General features: G+C 44.0%; 1 protein-coding gene across 1 annotated transcript in view; it reads left to right on the plus strand.

Moving 5' to 3' along the window:
* SCN8A (sodium voltage-gated channel alpha subunit 8) overlaps positions 1–23,665 on the plus strand; it is a 125,176-nt gene that overhangs the window by 29,947 nt on the left and 71,564 nt on the right. Inside the window, exons 5-10 of the mRNA XM_047786663.1 lie at positions 638–729; positions 10,592–10,813; positions 11,869–11,932; positions 13,941–14,082; positions 15,623–15,829; positions 16,676–16,969. Coding sequence (XP_047642619.1) covers positions 638–729; positions 10,592–10,813; positions 11,869–11,932; positions 13,941–14,082; positions 15,623–15,829; positions 16,676–16,969 — 1,021 coding nt within the window. The remainder of the gene's footprint in view (positions 1–637; positions 730–10,591; positions 10,814–11,868; positions 11,933–13,940; positions 14,083–15,622; positions 15,830–16,675; positions 16,970–23,665) is intronic.

Consider the following 23,665-nt stretch of genomic DNA (forward strand, 5'->3'; position numbering starts at 1 on the left):
AATTTGTCTCCTGCCCCTAAGAAATTGTTCTCAAAACTTGGAGACATAAGCCTTTGATACCTCCTGGCCTGCCTTTTCACTAAAGCAAGTGAATGGATGAGAGTAGTCATTCTGGTTGGGATCTGCACATCATGATGCTGAGTAAGAGAGAAAGCCCAGGAACCTTCTGGTGGTATCACTTCTTTCAAATATACTTTTGACTTCTCCTTGTCCAAATGAAAACAAAACAAAACAAAACAGTATTCCCTAAGTGTTTATATTTTGAAACTTTTCTTTTTTAAGGAAAAAAGTGAAATCATAACTTGTATGTCAGACCCTTTCTTACCCCCATTCTCAAACCCTCGCCCAGTGGTACCATTACAAGTTAACTTTGGTTTGATTCTGCAGGTATATAACAGAGTTTGTAAACCTAGGCAATGTTTCAGCTCTACGCACTTTCAGGGTACTGAGGGCTTTGAAAACTATTTCGGTAATCCCAGGTAAGATGGCCCGGGGTTGGTGTTAGGTGTTGGGTTAGGGCCCTGACGTGACGTATTGTACTTTTTGTTTTGCTGTGGTTTTGTGTTTTTTTCCTTTGGTGTTCGTGTTTGTGTCCGTGTTTGTCATTTGTGTCTGTGCGTGACCTCCCTTACTGCAGATATGTGACAGAGTTTGTGGACCTGGGCAATGTCTCAGCGCTGAGAACATTCAGGGTTCTCCGAGCTTTGAAAACTATCTCTGTAATTCCAGGTGAGAAAATTTAAACGCAAGACTGACTTCGCCTCATCTCCTCGTTCCCCTCCATTCATTTTGTCCACCGTATTCTGAGCGGCGTCAGCACAGCTGATATGGCCTTGCATTCCGCATGTTTTTTTTCCTGGGAGACGTTCTCTGGAATGGCTCTTTGGTCCTTAGGCACTTTTACTGATGGTGCTTGCTAGGCATGCAGCCCTCATTCCATCCATGCTTTGAAAAAGCACGTGCTTAAGAATCACTTGGATTTTACAATGTCCAAAAAAATGGTCACCGAGCTAGCTGTCTCTCTGAACATAAATCATTTGCTTCCTGGCCTCATGGAATTACAGTAATTTTAACATTCGCCATCATGCCACTGCTTGTGATTTCTAGGCTTCCTATCGCATGGTTTGCTGATGGGATGTTATTCGAAGAATTGTACTTTTACTGTTATTGTGTTAATGGAATTATTTAATCACAGAAGAGACCTTACCAGGTCAACTAGTCCACTGTTCCAGACAAATTTCAGAGCCTTGGTGTTAGTGACCTGAAGTTTAATACTCACTGAGTGTCAACGTTCTATTGCTCTCTGTTGGACTAGAATAAGAACCAGTAGACATCTACTACATGTAGATTCAGAGACCGTTCTCAAGCATAAATCCCAATGAAAGCTTATGCAGGTGCTATTTAAAAAAGAATCAAAGGTAAGATGCAACTAAACGCATGGGCAGACAAAACGTACAAAACCTTTAGATGAAAAGAAAGGAATTTGTGGGTGGTTGAGAGCGAGTTGATTGACAGTCCCTTTAAAATTTTTCCTTTTTCTTCTTGATTCTGGTTGATAACCTTTTGAAGGTTTTGGATCCTTTTGAGAATCAGATGAAAGTTCACAGACCCCACCCCACCCCCCACCCCTAAGCCCACCTATGGCCCTCAGGTGGGGAGCCGTTAATTGACTCAGATCTTTGCCACCGGCTAATACTTACCTATTTTTCTGAAGACCAGTCTTGAAATCTGGAAGAAAAGATATTTTAGTGAGTCTGCCCACTAAAATATCATTGCTGGGAATGTGGCAGAAGTCGGGACTGTGTTGCTGGATTGGACTTTGGTTGTGTTCAGAAGTGTTCAGGGAAGACTCCCAAGAGACCAGCTTTCTGTTACAGTTTTTGTAGAAACAGGGATATGAAGAACAGAGGCATCCTATTCCTGGCATCACATGGCTCTTCCCTTTGTGGCTGAACCAGAAATACTCCTCTTTTCCCCTTGTCAACATTATCTGGATTATCTGCTACAGAGAGAGGGAAAAACAGGGAGAACCCCAGAGGGGGCAGACTCTGTTGACACATTTGGGCCATGAAGAGGGCCAGTAAATTATGGCCCTATTCAACAAGAATTCCTTTATTTTTAGCAGTAGTAGCTTATACCTTATCAACCAGAAGGTAGGTGTCAGAATATATTCTTCTTGGCAAAAACACTGTACCCCTGACTTAGCAAGATTTAGTTCCAAGCTGTTTTAAATCCATCTGACCGAAAACCCAGCTCGTTCTCCAGGCGACTTCATGAAGTTTGTTCATGGAAGCCTAACCCTTAGCCAGGGCCTGTCTTTTTTTTTTTTTTTTTAAGACAGCTGGAACACCAAATCTTTACTTTCATTTTTCCTTTGGTCTCTTTCCTCCTCTGGCCTCTTTTAAATATGATCCCATGTTTTCTGCTCACTTCCCCCAGCGTACTCTGCAAGGCATCTGTCTCTTTATGTGCTTGTGATCTCAGAACTTCTCTTCCAGAATTAAATTGGAAAGCTGCGTTCTGCTCACTAACTAGGGCAGCAGATGCTATCTCTGGTATAGCTCTTAGCTTCTGTCTCTGTCTCTACTCTGTGATTAACTTCTGACCACAGCATTTCTGCAAGATACCTCGTGCCTGACGTCACATTAGTTATCCTGAATACTCTCGTTTTATAGATACATATCAATATCTAGTTTTCTATTATATATGTAAATATAGATTTATAAGCACAATGCATGGCCCGTAGCGGTCCTCCATAAGTGATTTTGGCAGAAGCAATTATTATTGCAAAGAAGAAACCTAAGCCCAAAGAGAGGGTTTGTATGAAGATTTGAACATCAGCTTAACAGTTGGAAATAGAATCCTGGATTCCTGTTTTTAGAAGCACTCCCCCCAGTTGAGCTGGCTTTGGGAGGCTTTGAAAAATAAATTTAAAGGATAATAAAGCCAATAGTAGATCACTGTCAGTGATGATATAATGGGTACTTGAATTCAAGTGTGACTTTCAACCCCAAGTCCTTTTGCTTCTCCTTCTGCTCGTAGAGGACGATTGCCCTCTTCCCACCTGCCTGTTACCCTGGCCTCCTTCCAGGAGGGAGCACCAAGATGTGAGTCAGTAGACCTGGGCCGGCTCTTCATTGGAAATCTGAGTTATTTTGTCTCCACTGTGACAGAGCTGGGCCACACTTCCCTCTGAGTAAAAGCCACTGCTTTGCTTACCAAGTTTTCTCAGAGGCTACTTCAAGAGAAGTGAACAGTTCACTTCAAGAGAGAATCGTCGTTCTCTTGGCCTTCTCCTGTTCCCAGTTTGTTGTTGTTGTTGTTTTGGGCTGAACCTGTGGCATGCGGAAGTTCCTGGGCCTGGGATCGAACCCATGCCACAGCAGCAATCCGGAGCCTCGGCAGTGACAATGCCAGATATGTAACCCACCGAGCCCCACGGGAACGCCGTCCTGTTTCCGGGTGATTACAGGCTTTTGCCAAAGCTGTCAAAAACAGGCGTGAGAGCAACCGCAGAACTGACCTGGGACCTGCAAGATCTCACCGAGCTCAACTCCCTTTATGAGAGTTTCCCTTTTAGCACTTGCCCTGCTCACCTGGGCAGGTGCTCTCCTCCCTCTTAGCACCTTTGATAGATATTCTGAATGCGTTAGGGCAGCCAGGATTCCCTGAGGGTGGAGGGTACCTTGGTCGGTTAGCTCCAGCCTTTTGTGTAAGAGATGCTTTGATTTAGTGCCTTCTTAGAAAAGATCAAACCGCATGCTGACCTTTTCAATTCGCTAACTCAGGACCTGGATACCTATCCTTCATGGTTTCCCTTTTGCTTCAGGGGAGTCGAGTTGAAGAACAGAGACGCACAAACTGTGCTAAAGAGTCACTTACAGGAAAAGACCCTTTTATAATTTTCTTTGGTCCAGAACTTGTTGGATTCAACTTGGCATTGAAGTAGAAAGTCATATGTCTTAAGACTTGGTTTTTACTCTGTGTTTATCTGGGTACAACAATGAACTTCTAAGTGACTCTGTCAGACATTTCATCCTCTGAGAACTTTGACCATGTGCCCCAGAGACAGGGTGACCATCTCAAAGCAGGCGTCTCAGGGTTGTCCTAGAGAGTAGTACTTAATGGTGTAAATAAAACCAGTTGGCAGGGCCTCTCCGCCCATCCCGTTTCATTTCCGTCGTCCTACCCATGGCCCCAAAGCACTACTTCGGTACATCGTTTTGCTGGCTCTATAGCTGTGGTTTCTGGTTTTCTCTTGGATTCATTTCTTTGCTTTCATTTCTGTCACCTTCCTCTCTTTCCTTGTGGTATCAGATAAGAAGCAGGGAAAACAAGAAGCCTTTCCCCTTCCCACAAAGGGAATATTTACAAAGAAAGCATTTTCTTTCACTGTGTCCACTGTGAATGTGGCAATTTCTGCCGAATAGCGAAGGGCGATAGAAAGTGTTATAAGACTATATTCAGGCTCACTGTTTTCTTTTAAAATATTTCTGGTTATTAACCCAGTTGTATTTCTCCTTTTCCACGTTGCTTCTCAGAAAAGACAGCTGCAGTTGACCACAGTGGCGGAGCTAAGTGGAGCAACACTGGAGACTCACAGGATCCCAGTGACCCACCTCTGAGAGCTAGTTTAGTTTTGGTCATCCTTTGTGACACGAACCTGGTCTTGAGTAATAAATTGATGGCCCCCAAGTCTCTATCACATTACTCTTGATCTAAAGACCCTCCAAGAACTATCACTGTGGAGATCGAATCTGCAGCAGGAGTTGATTTGGCATGGCTTTCCTTCCCCTAGGACCGGTCTGGATCAAGCCAGACTGAGATGGAAGCTGTTCTTTCCCTGTTGTGAGAACGCCTTGTTAATGCTGTGGAGGCCTGTTCTGTTGTTAATTTTGTAAGAGAAGTAGCTGATGTTGCTTCAAACCACTTTGATTGTCAACCTGAGCCACAAACTAGGAAAGACAAACATACTTTATGTATGATCTGGCGTCAGCATGGTGGAAGGTGTTGATCCCAGTATGCTTGGCCGATTCTCTGCACTTAGCACATAAGCAGACTTTGTTCATTTCTTCAAGGGACTGCTGGGCAGCATGAACGGTGACAGGAGGCTCAGAGGTGCCTTTGGACACAGAGTGGGGTAAAATTCCGTGGCAGCGGCTTCCCTTGCTTCTCAAAATTCCTTAAGCGTCTGACTTCCTCTCTGTAGCTGACCTTTCTGTGCATTGGGTCGCACTGGCTTTTCTTGTTCTGTAATAAAGATATCAACTGCTTCTGCTCAGGCGCATCCCAGTGCTAGTTCGTGTTAGCCGTTTCCAAGAGTTCTCGCTGTCCAATTTGCCCCCACGTGGCTTCTGTCGCACACTCTGTTGTGTAGGAGTCGTATGAAGGAGCATTCTGCTGCATTTTGGACGATGGTTTTCCTTGCTTGTTCTGGTATGTGGTGTTGTGAACCAGCAGAGGAAGTAAGACAGCTTATCCTCACAGCCGGAGCAGTGGCATTCTCCATTCTGGCGTGCATCGGGTCAGGAATTCTACCAGCTACTTCTTACTTTTTTTTTGACCTGTGTTGCTGGTAGCAGGGGGAGCGCTTTTGCCTGGCTGCATTCACATACTAGTCTGTGGCAGCCACTGCTGGCAAGACTGTGAAGGTTGAGCTTAAGCAAAGTGTCGATGGCATCATCCCCATAAATTGGCATTGATGTCTGCAAATACGGTCCTTCGCAATTATCAACCCTAACGGAAGGAAGAAGAGTCTGGGCGGAGACCTGTGTATCATTCAGTGGCCATTTACATTTCACGCTGCTGAGTAATTGTGTGTCTGCCCTCACGTGCAGACATTGTTACGTCACCTTTCTTCTTCCCGTGCTCTCTTCTCATTTTCTCCCAACAATCCAGAAGAGGATCTTGGAGAGCGAACTTTTTGGATGCCCATAGTTTGTGTTATTTAGTGATTATTTTTGCTTAATTAAGATTTGTTTCGGAGTTCCTGTCGTGGCTCAGCAGAGACGAATCTGACTAGTATCCATGAGGACACAGGTTCAATCCCTGGCCTCGTTCAGTGAGTTAAGGATCCAGTGTTGCCGTGGGCTGTGGTGTAGATCACAGCTCGGATCTGGCGCTGCTGTGGCTGTGGCGTAGGCCAGTGAATATAGCTCTGATTCGACCCCTAGCCTGGGAACCTCCATGTGCCATGGATGCGGCCCTAAAAAAAAAAAAAACAAAAAACAAGCAAACAAACAAACAAAAAGATTTGTTTCTTTGCCTGTGAAATATAGGCATCCAAATACCATACCCAACTTAAGTTTCTACTTTAAACTTCTTGAAAGCTGAAAGAACTCCACCAAGGAGTTGATTTAAGCCTCTGACTTCAAAGCAAAACACTTGAGGTTTTTTTTCCCTAGCATTCTGGACTCATATTTACCGATTTCTTCAGCAACAATGACCTCTAATTTCTGGAGGTGTTAAACCAGCTGATTGTGCATGTTAAAAGTGAGCAGTTCCACATATGTTTGGTGTATTTGTTGAGCATCCCTGGTTGCAAGTAAAAAGATACAGGAGTACTTCAGGGAAAGCTAAGGGCTGGAATGCCTTGGGGCTTCTGGAAGCCAGTGAAACCAGAATGCAGATCCATAAAGCCGCAGGCACCAGGAAGTGCTTCATCTTCATCTTTCTCCTCTCCATACATCTGTTTCCTTTTTCCATCTCTTAGCATGCTGTCTTTATCTCTCAGACATATCCTAATATAATGATAAGATTTGGCTACCGCTTAGCTCCCAATTTTATGTATTATCATTCCCACCACGTGAAAAGACTACTGGACAGTCTTCTGTCCTATACCACATTCCTAGAGAAGAGGCTCTGTATTTAGGTCAGATGTCCATCCTGACATTCCTACCAACAAGGCTGTGGGGAGCCCCCCCACCCCACCCCCCGCTTATGGAACAAATGATAGTTTGAGCTCATAGTCTGGAATGTTCTGTTATATAAGTTTGGAATGGTCCAGAGAGTTCCCAGGCCAGGAAAATCAGATTAGACTTAAAATTGTATGCTTTTTAAGAATTAATATCACAAATGTATTGGTTTGACTATTTTTTAGTATTTCCATCTTATTACTGGTAGAAATAACAGCTCCTTTCTCAGGTCATTAAAATGGAAATGGAAAGGGCCTTGAACTGTCGTCCAGTGTTCTGATAGGCGATTGTCTGAACCAGTCAGGAGAGATGGCTGCATAAGCTCTTCATAAAGAAGTCCGGGAGAAGAAACTGTGCACCCATTCTTCAGTGAATATTCAACTACTCTTTAAAAAAAAAAAAAAAATCTCTCTTGGACTTTGGAAACAGAATTGTGTAGTTTTAGGAGCTCAGAACTGACTTGTCTACCCAATATACACCTGCCTCCAGCCAGCCAAATATAGGGAAGGACTTTTCTATTCCTTAGCACCATATGAAATTAAGTTCCATCACACTGGAGCAGTTTTTCCTTCTTTATAGCTGCCTTTTGTTTTATACCACCAATATACCTCCTTACCTGGCTGTGTGATTATGCTACAATTTCCTAGGACTTTAGGCATAAAATATTGAAATTGCAACTATTTAATCACGAAGGAATAAATATCTCTCTGCCCTGTTGTGAAGGACTTCTAGAGATGATTCTTCAGCTTCTCCACTGCCCACTGCCAACTACTCCTGTGTGTATCCACATTCTGTGTGTGAGAAAATGAGTCTGGGAGGTGACCTTAAATTTGTTCCGAAATACAGTGGGTCATAAATAGCAGCTAAGCCGGGACCAGAATTCCTGATTTCTGATTCCCTGTCTGGTGCTCTTTCTGCACAGCCCTATGAGGAGAAAAGCAATCACTAGAAGTGCCTTGTGTCCTCCAGCCCAGGCAGGCTCTTCCTAATCCCTTTGGGACCATGGTCTCCACGGAAGGCCCACCCTGTGAGAAACATAGGCCTCTGCGTACTGTCATGCTTAATCCTCACCATAGCCCTGTGATAGTCGACTATAATTATCCCCATCTTAAAGATGAAAAAGCTGGGAGTTCCCATCATGGCTCGAATCTGACTAGTTTCCATGAGGATGCAGGTTCGATTCCTGGCCTCACGTAGTGGGTTAAGGATCCAGCTTTGCCATGAACTGTGGTGGAGGTCGAAGATGCAGCTCAGATCCTGCATTGCTGTGGCTGTGGTGTAGGCCAGCAGCTACAGCTCAGATTCATCCCCTAGCCTGGGAACTTCCGCATACCATGAGTATGGCCCATAAAAGACTAAATAAATAAATAAAGAGGAAAAACTGAGATTCCAAGAGGGGTATTGCTCAGGTTACACAACTAAGTGGTATAACTTTTTAAGATTCCTAATTATTGGGAGTTTCTGTTGTGGCTCAGTGGTAACAAGCTCAACTAGTATCCTTGAGGATGCGAGTTCAATCCCTGCCCTCACTCAGTGGGCTAAGGATCTGGAGTTGCTATGGTTGTGGTATAGGCCAGCAGCTGCAGCTCTGATTTGACCCCTGGTCTGGGAATTTCCATATGCCAGAGGTGAGTCCCTAAAAAAAAAAAAAGAAAGAAAGAAAAAGAGAGAAAAATAAATTAGTATTTATTAGTAATTATCTACCCAGACTCACACTTCAGGGCCAGGATTAGGCTTTCTGTAGAATTGCAGTCCAGTATTACCTTAAGAAGTAGATTAGAGATAAGATCCTCTTGAGGCCCATGTTTCAGGGCTTATGTCTGCCTCCTGTCCATCCTGGTGTTTTGGTACCCAGAAAGAGCTCAGGGCTATCTTGGGCACGTCTTAGGGCAGCTGGTGCCTGGACATGCCCAGGAGAATCATATGTAGACTCAGTTTTGATCCAGACATCATGAACCCACAGACATAATTTTCTTTGTCTCCTATCACTTATCTTTCCCTATGCAGTTAGGAAATCTATAGATTCATATTTGAACCAGTGGCTTGGACTTAAACCCAAATATCAAGTGGATTATATGGAGTTTTTTGAATTTTTGGTTTTTTGGGAAGTTCTCATCATGGCGCAGTGGAAACAAATCCAAAACTAGTATCCATGAGGATGCAGGTCCCATCCCCAGCCTCGTTCAGTGGGTCAGCGATCTGGCACTGCCGTGAGCTGTGGTGTATGTCGCAGACGCAACTCAGATCCCCTGTTGCTGTGGCTGTGGTGTAGGCTGGCAGCTGTAGCTCTGATTCGACCCCTAGCCTGGGAACTTCCAGTTGCCGTGGGTGTGCCCCTAAAAAGGAAAAAAAAAAAATTGTTTTTTAAGGTCCCTTGTGGAGAACAGGGACCTTCTTCTGTATGATACAGAAGAAGGTACATTTTTTTCATGGAAAGACAAACCATAAATACTGGCTTGATAGTAATTAACCTTACTAAGACATCAGCATTTCCAGAGCTCTTAGAAAATATTATTGTCCTTGCTCACATATTATCGGCTTTTAAACTTCCTCATAGTTCTCTTTCCAACCCGAAAGCCTCCTCAATTCCTGAATTTCCATTTATTTATTCAGCTCATATTTACAGAATACCTGCTGGGGGCTAAGCCATGTAGATAGAGCTATGAATCAGATAGACATAAATAATTAATTACAACCATGATAATGCCACAAAGGAAAGTAACAGGTGCTACTAAAATAGTAATAGTAGGAGTTCCCATTGTGGCTCAGTGGTTAACGAATCTGACTAGCATCCATGAGGATGCAGGTTCAATCCCTGGCCTTGCTCAGCAGGTTAAGGATCTGGCGTTATCATGAGCTATGGTGTTGGTTGCAGACACGGCGTTGCTGTGGCTGTGGTGTAGGCTGGTGGCTACAGCTCCGATTCAACCCCTAGCTCGGGAACCTCCATATGCTGCAAAAAAAAAAAAAAATTAGTAATAGTAGGGGAGAGAGAAGAGTCACAAAGTCAGGGAAGGCTTTGTCGGAAAATCGGGCAGGGGGAACAAGAGAATGTGAGGAAGCATGTCAGGCAGAGGACACGGTGTGTGAAGACCCCGAGGCAAGTGAGAGCTTGACTCCTCTGAGGAGCTGAGAAGCAGTCAGACAGGAAAGTACCTCTAGGAAGAAAAGAGCCACAGGTTGGAGAAGGAACTTTCTTTTACTTTTTAAAAAAGGATTGACCTAGGAGTTCACATTGTGGCTCAGCAGTAATGAACCTGACTAGTATCCATGAGGACACAGGTTCGATCTCTGGCCTCCCTTAGTGCATTAAGGATCTGGTGTTGCCGTGAGCTGTGGTGTAGGTTGCGGAGGCAGCTCGGATCTGGTATGCCTGTGGCTCTGGCGTAGGCCAGCACTCACAGCTCTGATTAGACCCCTAGCCTTGAAACTTCCATGTGCCCCTGGTGTAGCCCTAAAAAGATAGCAACAACAACAAAAAGCATTGGCTTAAAAATCGATGCTCCTGGAAAATGCTAATATCACCGCCCCATTGTTATTCTCACGGCATAAAAGACAAAGTGGCCATGTGTCTGGGGGGCACCATGGGGAGGAGTAGGGGCCCTGGTTGAGAGGGAGGCTGGGGGAGGTGGGGAGGGCTGTGGGGCGAGGCTGATTCGGGGGGTTCTCTCCCTTAGGCCTGAAGACCATTGTGGGCGCCCTCATTCAGTCCGTGAAGAAGCTGTCAGACGTGATGATCCTGACGGTGTTTTGCCTGAGCGTCTTTGCCTTGATCGGACTGCAGCTCTTCATGGGAAACCTGCGGAACAAGTGTGTGGTGTGGCCCATCAACTTCAACGAGAGCTATCTTGAAAATGGCACCAAAGGCTTTGACTGGGAAGAGTACATCAACAATAAAAGTAGGTGGCCCCTTCTCAGATGCCAGGGACGGAAGAAACGTCTGTCTCTGGTGCACGTGGTCAGAAGCCACCACTGGGCTGTGCAAAGCACGTGGGGCCAGAAAGGAAGGCCAGGACCGCTGGAAGTAGCCTTGTGAACTCACTCCCTTTCCTCGTGGTGGGATTATGTTCTCTCAACTGTCAGCCCTCTCTCCCTCCCTCTGTCTCTCTTCCCTGCCTTTGAAAGCAACTGTGAACCTTTATGTCTTTATCACATGTACCCCTAAATTTTGCTTTGAAAATCAGGCTTAGAAACTTGGTAAAAATCCTTTTTCCCTTGTTGAGTTACCTGAGATATTTAAACGCTTAGGTCAGAGTATACCGGTAAGCTTTCTTAGTACTCCTAAGACCTTAGTAATAACTCTGTTCTAGGGAATCAAGTCATCTCTAAGTAACCATTTGATGCTGTTAAGGAGTTTTATCAAGTTCATTTTAGGAACTTGGGTCTTACCCTTAGGGATGTTTGGTGTGGTGGTACTTCAGTAAAACAGTAGGACGTCAGCACTATCACTATTAGTCATAGAGGCAGTTAAGCAGCCGTAAGGAAGTGTTGCACAGGGCATTTCAGGGACACAAACAGGAAGGGAAAACATGCCTTCTAATTTAAAGTAGAACGTGGTAACTAGTGATCTATATAATAGAGTGATCTTCTGTAAAGATAGAAGGGTAACATTGCGTAAAGGGGTGAAAAACTCAGAAAACTCTCTTTTACACCCTTTGATTGAAGTACCAGAACATGGCATATGGATCTGAAGTACAAGTAGAAGCCAAGTGTCTGAAAAAAAAAAAAAGTTGCATTAAAGGCTCTACAGCAGCACTTTTCATTTTAAATATGTATATATAGGAAAATAGTTAATGGGAAAGAATTCTTATCAGGTTTCACCGCTGTCAGAAAAGATGTATATGAGCTAAAATCAATAACTGTTTCTGCTGGGCTAGTTAGGAACAGAGTAACCTTATTCTCTCATTCACTGAAATCTGCCTTCTTCATTTCCTGCCTCTTCAAACTTTTCTAGCAAATTTTTACATAGTTCCTGGCATGCTGGAACCTTTACTCTGTGGGAACAGTTCTGACGCTGGGTGAGTAGCTCACCTAATTTTATTCTTCTACCTTAATGTGTCAGACAAAAATGGACAGTATTTGCATTCTTCTTTTTGCTCAGGTAGACGACCCTAAGTGGGTTCGGTGTATTGGTTGATCCAGATTTTCTTTCTAATTTATATTTGTCCATCCAAAGCTGACATTTCACTAGTAGGTGAAGGTGCCTAGCGTCTCAAGCCAAAATCCAAGATATAAAAGACTGAAGGTAGGATCTATAACAGCAGATGGCTTGCCTGTCCCTTGTAGACTCTCCTCATTCTGTCGTAACACAGTTAATAAAACGTAGAGTAAGAACACTGCCTTCGTGATAGGTTAGGACCCAAGGCTGACCCAAAATATACTGGGCCTGACCGCATCGGGGAGGGGAGAATGTTACAACATAACATCCCTTTCCAATTTTTTTTATTGTGGCAAAAATAGACGTAACATAAAGATCTGGCCTCTTAATCATGTTTAAGGGGACACCTCAGTGGTATTAAGTATGTTCACATTGTTGCACAACCATCACCACCATCCATCTCCAGAACTCCTCATCTTCCCGCACTGGAACGCTGCACCCGTGAAGCAGTAACTGCCGTTCTCTTCTCCCTCCACCCCCCAGCAACCAGCCTACTTTCTGTTTCTGTGATCTCAACCACTCTGAGTACCTTATATAAGTGAAATCATACAGTGATTTTCTTGCCATGACTGGAGTAACACCATGTCCTCAACATTCATCCATGTGACATGTCCCAGTTGCCTTCCTTTGATACGTACATGCCACATTTTGTTTATCCATTCATTGTTGGATGGACACCTGAGTTGTTTCCATATGTTAGTTGTTGTGAATTACGCTGCTGTGAACATGAATGTACAGCAACATAATGTGAGTCCCGATTCTGCTCCTTCTAGCTCAGAGACTTTTGGCAAGCCATTTCACTTCTGTGAGCCTCTGTTTCTTCCTCTAAAATGGATTTAATCATGGTCTCACTTTCTGAAAGGGCTATGAAGGATCCAGTTAGATAACACACATGAAAATGGTTTGTAAACAGGAGTTCCCATCGTGGCGCAGCGGTTAACGAATCCGACTAAGAACCATGAGGTTGCGGGTTCGATCCCTGCCTTTGCTCAGTGGGTTAACGATCTGGCGTTGCTGTGAGCTGTGGTGTAGGTCGCAGACGCGGCTCGGATCCTGCATTGCTGTGGCTCTGGTGCAGGCCAGCAGCTACAGCTCCGATTAGACCCCTAGCCTGGGAACCTCCATATGCCGCGGGAGCGGCCCAAGAAATGACAAAAAGACAAAAAAAAAAAAAGGAAAATGGTTTGTAAATAGAAGACTATATAAATGTAGGGTGTAAGGTTATCATTTAGAATATATTGGTCTCCTAGAAATTGGTGATTTAAGATGACACGGCTACTAGAAGTCCATTTAATTTCTGTATTGAAGTTAGACATTAGAAACTACATTGAAATAAATATCAGGGGAGTCTTAAAGCAGAACTGTTACAACTGAAGTCACTGAGATCCCCAGTATGACACAGGTTGTCACAACGAGTGTTAAGAGAATAGAGATGACTAAGAGAAACTTCTGGCCATTTGTCATTTAGGATAGTAGCTGAGTTAAATTTGGTTGAATTGCACATTGATATGAATCTAGGACAGTGATTCTCAAATTTTGGCATGATAGGAATCATCTGACATGCCCCTTAAAAATGCAGATTCATGGATCTCGTATCCAGAGCTTTTATTCCTAGGTCTTGGGTAGGACATGGGAATCCACTTTTTTAAGGTGACTGATCTGATCCTAGGCTGTACCCAGGACATCATTTTTTTTTTTAATGACCTTCTACTTTGTGTCTTTCTTTTTTTTTTCTTTTTTAAATTCCTGCTTGATGATGTGCCTCCATAGATGGTTATTTATTGTCTCCAAGGTCATAGAGATGACTTAGAGCTGATGACTGGATAGGATTACATTGAAAAGCCCTGTACTTCCCTTTCTTTCCTTAGGCAATGCCCAGAGGGATACCAGTGTATGAAAGCAGGAAGGAACCCCAACTACGGTTACACAAGCTTTGACACTTTCAGCTGGGCCTTCTTGGCATTATTTCGCCTCATGACCCAGGACTACTGGGAAAACTTGTATCAATTAGTAAGTAATGCCTCTTTTGTGAGTGCTCCCTCTTTTCCCTTGGTGATAGAATTTACATGAGGCTAGGCAGGGCTGGGGGCACGCTGTGCGAGAGGCCTTTAGTGAAGACATTATGCAGGATCTTAGGATGGTATTTCTCAGAATCAGCTGGATTACAGAATTGAGTGAATGTACCCAGCTCTTGGCCAGTTTCTTTATTGCTCATCATGTAGCGCTGTAGAGGCTCACAGCCTCCAGGGCGTCTTGCCTGACCTTGGAATCTGCTGCCTCCACCTACCTCCTATCCTTTCACCAGACCATCTGCAGTATTTCTCCTTTGGGATATTTGGGCTTAGGGCATCTTTTGAAGAAATATTAATTAAACGTATTGTGCAAGGCACTGTGCTAGACATTATAAAGATGAAATGTTTATCCACAAGGATCGTGGAGCCTAAATATACCCACATTTTGAGATTTATAACACATCTGATGTGCTCAAGCAGGTCGTGACCGATTAAAAAGAAAAAAGGTCAGTACCTTCTGTTGAGCTACTTTGGTGACTCCGGACAAGTCATTTGACTTTGTTGATTGTGATGGAGAAGTTAGTCTAAGTGGTTACTGAGGGGTTTTCTACTTAGAAATCTGCTGATAACCCACTGTTTTCCATTCGACCCTGGCATTTGATGATGCCAGTTAGATTGAGAACGAGGAACATGTCCTGCTCAAGCATGAAGGAGGCTCTTTAAGGGAAGTTTCTTATTCATAGCTCTTAGACCTCTTACTTCCTATTGTACAGCCTAATATTCCCTCGGGTTTGTATCTTGACCATGAAACATTTGTAACTGGTGCTAAGTTCCATGAAATAATTGTGGTTGAGAAGAATAAGAATGAAAACTGAACAATAGTGGGTCCCATGTAGTTAACCTAAAAACCCAGTTGTTCCTTGATGTCTGTTTGTTTGCTGCTCCTGAAAGGTATACACTTAGAATCCTCCTTCCTTTTTCTTTTCACCCCACTATCCTTTATGTCATATCCCTCCTTAAAAACTCATGCTGTTGCAAATGGCTAAGGAAGGGTGTCACTCAAGAGAGAGACTTCCTGTGACTTGGACCCGATCCCAAAGATGGAATTTGTCTGTTAATGCTCTTTGAGGACCAGTAGATAAATGAGCTGAGGCCTTGTATTCATTTCTTCAAACTTGTTTTAGAACCAACTGACAAAGTCAAATGTAATTGTTAGCCCAGAGAAGTTTTTCCCGTTAAAAAAAAAAATTAAGCATTTTTCTATGAAAGGCATGTATTAGGAGCATTTGGAAATGGAAGATGGCTTCTTTGTCACAATGAGTGGGAGGCACTACTGACATTTGCTGCAGACGGAGGATAGGGAAGGCCATTGGGCTGTTGGAGATGCTGCATGTTCTGCAGTAGGAAGAATTACCAGTCTATGAAGGACTGTCCTGTTCAAAATGCGCTAGTGCCCCTACGGAGGAACAGTAGCCTACAAGCTGTTTTCAGCCTGATTTGCTGATGCAAGCCACTCAAAGTAATCTTTGCCTTTATAGACCTTGCGAGCCGCTGGGAAGACGTACATGATCTTCTTCGTCTTGGTCATCTTTGTGGGTTCGTTCTATCTGGTGAACTTGATCTTGGCTGTGGTGGCCATGGCTTATGAAGAGCAGAATCAGGCAACACTGGAGGAGGCAGAGCAAAAAGAGGCTGAATTCAAAGCAATGTTAGAACAACTCAAGAAGCAACAGGAAGAGGCACAGGTTGGTGATCGATTCCTTGTACCGTCCTTCCTGCCAGTTCACTGTGACTCAGACCCCATCTGACTGCCACTCCGATTCATCTTTCTAGGCACGCTGTCAAACAGAAGTCATTGATCTGATTAAAATAAGCCAAGTAACAAATGCAGGTGGTTGGTCCAACTATTCCATTTGTCTTAATGGCCAAGTTATTTGTTAATGTGATCTTTTGCTACATTTCTTGACTCTTCAGTGTCCAACTGCTCTGACAACTGGAGAGAAAAAAGGTGGCCAGAGCAATTTGTATAATGCTTCATGTAAGAACAGTCTTTTTGTTGAAGAAGACATTAGGAGGTCCTTCATAGATTCTCTATGGTCATGCCGAGTATTAAAAAGAAGATACATGTAAAATATTAAAGACAAAATTGAAAAACAAACTTGTGATTCCCCCCCCCAACACTTTGCTTTTTAATCCTTATCCAAATATATATATATGTATTTTTACACTGTTGGGCTCATAATGTAGAGTTTATTTTCTTAGCACAGATCTTCAGAGTTGCCCAAAAAGGATCATGTGGTACCAAGGATGAAGCCAAGTTCTTGTCTGAGATACTCAAGAGAATAAATCCCAAAGTTCTCACTACACAGTTCTCTTCTGATTACGCAGGGCTGTGCCTCGACACAGATTCAACTTGGAAAAGATCTAACAAGGCCCTGGCCACAGTCTCTTCTGATGGGCTGGTTTTCCTTCCTCCTTCTTTCCCTCTTTCCCTGTCTGTGGGAAGGGAGGTGATCTGCACTGTTGCTTGGCTCTGGGTGGCTCCCGTTCATTGCTTCTGATCTGGTCTGTTGCTGTGGCTCCTTTCCTAGGCGGCGGCTATGGCCACTTCAGCAGGAACTGTCTCGGAAGATGCCATAGAGGAAGAAGGTGAAGATGGGGTGGGCTCTCCCCGGAGCTCATCTGAAATTTCTAAACTCAGTTCCAAGAGCGCCAAAGAGAGACGTAACAGGCGAAAGAAGAGGAAGCAAAAGGAGCTCTCTGAAGGAGAGGAAAAAGGGGATCCTGAGAAGGTGTTCAAGTCAGAGTCCGAAGATGGTATGAGGAGGAAGGGCTTTCGGCTGCCAGACAACAGAATTGGGAGGAAATTTTCCATCATGAATCAGGTAAATTGTGCTGGGTCAAATACACCTAAGAACTTCTGGTTCTCCTACTCTCACTTGATTCTCATAGTTTCCTTTGGTTTTACATTTTTCCAGACCCATCCTTGCATCCTCAGGCCTGCCTCTCAGTGCACCCCATTGCGGCCCCCTGGGACGAGGTGTTACAGGTGTATTAGCATGTCCTGCGCTCTAATCCTGCCCTCCCCTCCCTGCTCTAAAGCTAGCCCTGGGGGAGTGTGGCCGCTTTTGGCAGGTGTACTTAAGGAGCTAAGTCTGTGTTATACCAGCAAGCCTCATGTTCCAAAACATCCAGAAGAACTTTTCTCTTCTTGGCATCTGAACTTCAGAATTGAGATCGAATACCTCTGTTTAAGAGTTGCATAGGCGTTCCCATCATGGCGCAGCGGAAACGAATCCCGACTAAGAACCTTAAGGTTTTGGGTTTGATCCCTGGCCGGGCACAGTGGGTTAAGGATCTGGCATCTCCACAGCTGCAGCTTAGGTAACAACTGCGGCTCAGATCTGATTCCTGGCCCTGGAACTCCATATGCCGAGGGGGGACCCAAAAAAAGAAAAGAAAACAAACAAACAAACAAACAGAAACAAAAAGAATTGCATATAACTGTAGGTTTAAAAAAAGTCCCGGGAGTTCCTGTCGTGGCGCAGTGGTTAACGAATCCGACTAGGAATCATGAGGTTGCGGGTTCGGTCCCTGGCCTTGCTCAGTGGGGTAAGGATCCGGCGTTGCCGTGAGCTGTGGTGTAGGTTGCAGACGCGGCTCGGATCCCGCGTTGCTGTGGCTCTGGTGTAGGCCAGTGGCTACAGCTCCGATTTGACCCCTAGCTTGGGAACCTCCATATGCCGTGGGAGCGGCCCAAAGAAATAGCAAAAAAAAAAAAAGTCCTGAAACTCTTTAGGTCTCCTTATTTAAGTGTGGCAAGTTCTACTAATTAATTATTCTAGACAAGTAGTGTCATGCTGATAAATTAGCCTATGGTAGATTTAAAGCCTCCAGTTTTACCCAACTTTGATAAATTGAAAAACTAAGAGAAAGAGAGGGGAGAAGACTTATGGTTAATTATGGAGAATTTAGTATTGTAAATTTCATCACATAATAGATATTTTTGATTTCCAAGAACACCACCAAAATCCAATACTTAGGCCATTTAAGTCCCCATTTTAAAGAAAGTTTGTAGGAGTTCCTGTCTTGACCCAGCGGAAACAAATCCGACTAGGAACGATGAGGTTGCAGGTACGATCCCTGGCCTCACTCAGTGGGTTAAGGATCCGGCATTGCCATGAGCTGTGGTGTAGGTCACAGACGAGGCTCGGATCTCTCGTTGCTATGGCTGTGGCGTAGGCCGACGGCAACAGCTCCAATTCGACCCCTAGCCTGGGAACCTCCAATGCCACAGGTGCAGCCCTAAAAAAACAAAAGACCAAAAAAAAAAGAAAAAAGAAAGTCTGTAAGGTATGGAATAGAATAGGCTACAGTTACCGGCTATGGCAGTGTAGCCAGTGTCTCTTCTTGTTTCCCAGAGATGCTTCATTGTGCCTCTTCCTTACCTGCCTCACCTCCCAGTTCAGTCTTTTACTGGTCCAGTTCATTTTATCACAGCAAAATCTTTCATGTCCACCCCTCTCTTTCTATTCCTGTTAATCCTGTTTTAGTTTAGACTTTGTATTACTTTACTCACTGCACTTACCCAGTGCCATTTCATTTCCTCCAGTCCTTCTCTCCTTTGTGTTTTGTGTATTGTCAGCAGATCACTTCCTAAACATATCCCACATTATTCATCACCAGACATTTACAGAGTGCCCACCATGTGTCAAGGATTGAGCTAGGGCCTGGAGATTAAAAGGTGGTTAGAACACCGTCCCTACCGTAGGGAGCTCACAGTATAGTGGGGCAGCCAGATACTTTAAAACTTTATTTGTGTGCCAGCATTGATGACGTTATTCCATATTTGAGATGTGCTGGGATGTTTTGGAGAGCACAGATCTGTCCTGACCTGGAGGTTCAGCTAAGATTTTCTGGGGAAGGTCAATAAAGGATAAGCAGGAATTAGGTAATATATGTGTATATTGGTAAAAGAGGAGTTCCCTTCGTGGCGCAGTGGTTAACGAATCTGACTAGGAACCATGAGGTTGCGGGTTCGATCCCTGGCCTTGCTCAGTGGGTTAAGGATCCGGCGTTGCCGTGAGCTGTGGTGTAGGTTGCAGACGCGGCTCGGATCCCGCGTTGCTGTGGCTCTGGCGTAGGCCAGTGGCTACAGCTCCGATTTGACCCCTAGCCTGGGAACCTCCATATGCCGCGGGAGTGGCCCAAAAAATAGCAAAAAGACAAAAAAAAGGGGGGGGTGCAGTAAGACAGAAGACAGGATGTTCCAGGTTTGGAAGAAAACTATGCCCAGTTTGGACATCTCAAGTGTGATTGGAAAACCAAGTAGCGAGGTCTCCTAGACACACGGATAGTCAAGTCGTAGCTCATGGAAGAGGGCCTGAGCCGAGGGGTGGTGATTGAAACCATGACACATGATGAGCTGACTCAAAGACATTGTGTCAGCTGAAAGAACAGCGGGCCGACGACACGACCGCAGGATGGGTCAGACGGAGCTCGTGAAGCGGTCATTAGAGGTGCTGAGAGAACCAAGGCCTCAGGCCAGGAGAGCACAAGGGCTGGAGAACTTAAAAGACATGTTTCAGGAGTTCCTGTCATAGCTCAGTGGTTATCGAATCCGACCAGGAGCCGTGAGGTTGTGGGTTCCATCCCTGGCCTCGCCCAGTGGGTTAGGGATCCGGCGTTGCCGTGAGCTATGGTGTAGGTCACAGATACCGCTCGGATCCGGCGTTGCTGTGGCCCTAATTTAGGCTGGTGGCTACAGCTCCAATTAGACCCCTAGCCTAGGAACCTCCATATGGCCACGGGTGCAGCCCTCAAAAAGACAAAAAAAAAAAAAAAGACGCGTTTCAGTCCAGGGTAAGGGTGGATGTCACATTGAGTGGTAAGGGGAGACAGTGAGTAGAGACTTCTATTCATACTTCTTTAAAGAATATGGGTGAGGAAGTTCCCATATGTGATGCAGTGGGTCAAGGATCCAGCGTTGCTGCAGGTTCAATCCCCAGCCCAGAAACTTCCACACGCTGCAGATATGGCCTAAAAAGAACAACAGCAAAAAAGAATATGGGTGAAAATAAGCATTTTTATAATTTGTTAAGGGGGGAAATCCAGAATAAGGAGAGATGGAAATGGAAAATGGAGTAGAATAGAAAATAAAATAGAGCAGTCTTGGGAGACGTGAAAATAGATGTGATCTCTAACAGGAAAGGGGCACCTTGTTCCCCAACACATCAGGACAGTAGAAGTGGATGTGTGTGGATAAGTTTGTAGCTGGAGTAGGAAGATGACACTTGACAGTCTCTAGTCTTCAGTAATGTAGGAAATTAAAAATCTCATCAAAGGGAATGAGAGGTCGAGTCGGGGGGGGGATTAAGAAAATATTGACAGTTTAGAACAGTTATTAAGAAGGATAGGAGAGGAGTTCCCATTGTGGCGCAGCAGAAACGAATCCCACTAGGAACCATGAGGTTGCAGGTTCGATCCCAGGCCTCGCTCGGTGGGTTAAGGATCCGGCGTTGCCGTGAGCTATGGTGTAGGTCACAGATGCAGCTTGGATCCCGTGTTGCTGTGACTTGGGTCTAGGCCTGCGGCTACAGCTCCAATTGGACCCCTAGCCTGGGAACTTCCATATGCCAAAGGTGTGACCCTTAAAGCCAAAATAAAGAGAGAGAGAGAGAAGGATAGGAGGGAGAGGTGGATAAGCAATGAAATCCTGCTGTATAGCACTGGGAACTCTGTCTAGTCACTTCTGATGGAGCTTGATTATGTGAAAAAAAAAAAAAGAATGTATACATGTATGTGTGACTGGGTCCCCTTGCTGTACAGTAGACAATTGACAGAACACTGTAAACCAGCTCTAGTGGGAAAAAAAAAAAAAAAAAAAGTCATTAAGAAGGATGGGAGAGGGAATTCCCCTAATCAGATTCACTCTTTTTACTAATCAAGTCCCAAGCCTTTAGCATGGAGTTCATAGCACCCCTCTTCCCGGGACACAGCCTCCCTTTCCCATCTGCAGTCACTATGCCCCTCAAGCACCCTGTCCTTACACTAAACTGAACTATGAGATGCTCCTCATATTTGTTTGTTTTCTACCATCTGTTTTGCTCCAGAAACAGCCTCTTTGAGACCCCCTGTGTTTTCATTTCTGAATGTCCGCATCGTACTTACTCTTCACATCCTTCTCTCAAGACACCTTCCCTGCTCCTCCCCCATCTCACATCCAACTGGAAATTATTTCATCTTTCCATTATGTTTTATACCTATCTCCGTATGTGTTGCTTTTTACTCTCTGTGGTTTTGTATTTACTCATGTTCATATCCTCTCCTCTCTCAGATGAAGTCTAAGGGCAAAGCCTGCTTCTCTGCACATTCAGATATTTGTTGGAAAAATGAATGGAAGACTCTTATCTGCTTTAACCCCTTCCAGGACTTCTTTATGGCCTGGAGCCCTGTCTGTCTCACCTTCACCTCCCCTTTCTCCTAGTTCAGCCTCTTTTGGGGAAAAGGGCAGTTGCAGCCTTGTCGTAATCCAACCTGTGTCTTGAGAGCCCTGGCTGAGCTAGCTGATGAATACCTTAGTGCCCTTAACACTTTGCTGTGAATGGTCTCTGATGAATCTATAGGCTTCAGCACAGAGTTGCCCTGATTGCACCCTCGTTCAATAAATAAAGCCGGGCTTTCTGAGATGTCCTGCTTTGCATGAAAATGTTCACTTCCTCTAATTTCCCCATCTGAAAAAAAAACCTGTAGATTCCTAGAGGCCGTGGCTGACTGCCAAGACTTGCTTAAAAGCCTCACACCATAGTAATAGTCTTTGTCCAGGGCTTGTCTGCAGTTTCTCTGAAGAATGCTTGAGGAAACTGAGAAATTAACTAATTTCTCTAAGGTTGTATGCTAGTAGGTGTTAGAGTCAAGGTTTGAACCAGGTCCTTCTGACTGCAAACGCGGTACTGCGTGCGGTCTCCCGCCACTGCTTCACGTTCGTGTCCACACGTACGTGGTCATCTCTTCCGTCGGCTTAACTGTGAATGTGGCTTCAGTGTTCCCGCCACATAATTCAAGTGTGTTTCAGTTTCCTGTACCGCACATCTGCGGAGATCCTCTCGAAACATCTGCCCAACCTTTCTTCTGCCCACTTCTCTATGAAATTACTGCTGTGTATTTAGGGTTTAGGTGAGTTTATAAATATTAGGTTGAGTCACTTTTTGCGAAGTATTTTAATTGTTCTATTTTAGCAGTTCTTAAAATTTTTGGTCTTGGGCCCTCTTCATATCTGTAAAGAGCTTTTTTCTTAATGTGCTTTTAATTTATTATATTAGAAATTAAGACATACTAATTAATTAGAATAACAGAAATTTAATCAATAAGAAATTTAAGTGTTTACCTATTTAAGAAGAATAATGATAAGCCCATTATATGTTAAACACAAATCATACATATTTTTTAAAAAATAAACTGTTCCCCAGATTTTAAAAATGTAGTGGAAAAAATGGTACGGTTAACATCTTTGCACATCTCTTTAATCTGTGGTTTGATAGAAGATAGCAGGAGTATGATACGTACATTCAGTCTGTTGAAATACGTTTTTTTGGTTGAAGTATTTAAAGAAAATCTAGTTTCATACAGATGTAGAAGGAAAAGAGAGGAATATTTGAACAGGCTTTTTAGATAATTGTGAATATTCTTCTTTGATGCTATTCCAAAACTGGATAGTGTTAGATTTTAAAATGGTTAGTTCCAGGGAGTTCCCATTGTGGCACAGTGGATTATGAACCCAGCTAGTATCCAGGAGGATGCGGGTTCAATTCCTGACCTTGCTCAGTGGGTTAAGGATCCAGTGTTGCCATGAGCTGTGGTGTAGCCTGGCAGCTGGAGCTGTGATGTAGCTCACAGATGCGGCTCAGATCCTGCTTTGCTGTGGCTGTGGTTTAAGCCAGCAGCTACAGCTCCGATTCGACCCCTAGCCTAGGAACCTCCATATGCCTTGGGTATGGCCCTAAAAATATATATATGTATATATTTTTAAATGGTTAGTTACAGTATGGAATGTGAAACTATTTCAGTAACTTGGTACTCTGTTACCTGAAAATCCTTTGCTATACTTTGCACCATAGATTTTTAATGATCATGAGTGAGTTGTAGCACCCTGCACTGATCATTTGGAAAGTACCAGTTCACTGAGTTATGCAGGTCTTCCAAGTACTGACACACAATGTTAAAAAAAAAAAAAAATCACGGAAATTATTGTCACTATCAGTCTCATCAGAAAAGCCTATAACTTCTGTGAAACTCAGGCTCACAGAGTCTGCTGTACTTGTGTGAGAAAATGTGAATGATAAAGGCAGATGTCATCTTAGAGTCTTGTAATACCCACCCCCCAAGAAAAGGATCACAGGTACCCCAGGAATTCCCAGACCATATTTTAAGAACCACTGCTTTGTTAGAAAGAAAAGGTGAAAAAAAGAAAAAAAAAAGTGAAATATGGCATGGAAATAGAACATTAAATCATCAGTGTGTTACCTTCTAAACTTCTCAGTCATTGTTAAGCCTCATCCCAGTAGACAGCGGACATGGATGCC

This window comes from Phacochoerus africanus, chromosome 7 (genome assembly GCF_016906955.1).
Source record: "Phacochoerus africanus isolate WHEZ1 chromosome 7, ROS_Pafr_v1, whole genome shotgun sequence".
Classification (NCBI taxonomy): Eukaryota; Metazoa; Chordata; class Mammalia; order Artiodactyla; family Suidae; genus Phacochoerus; species Phacochoerus africanus.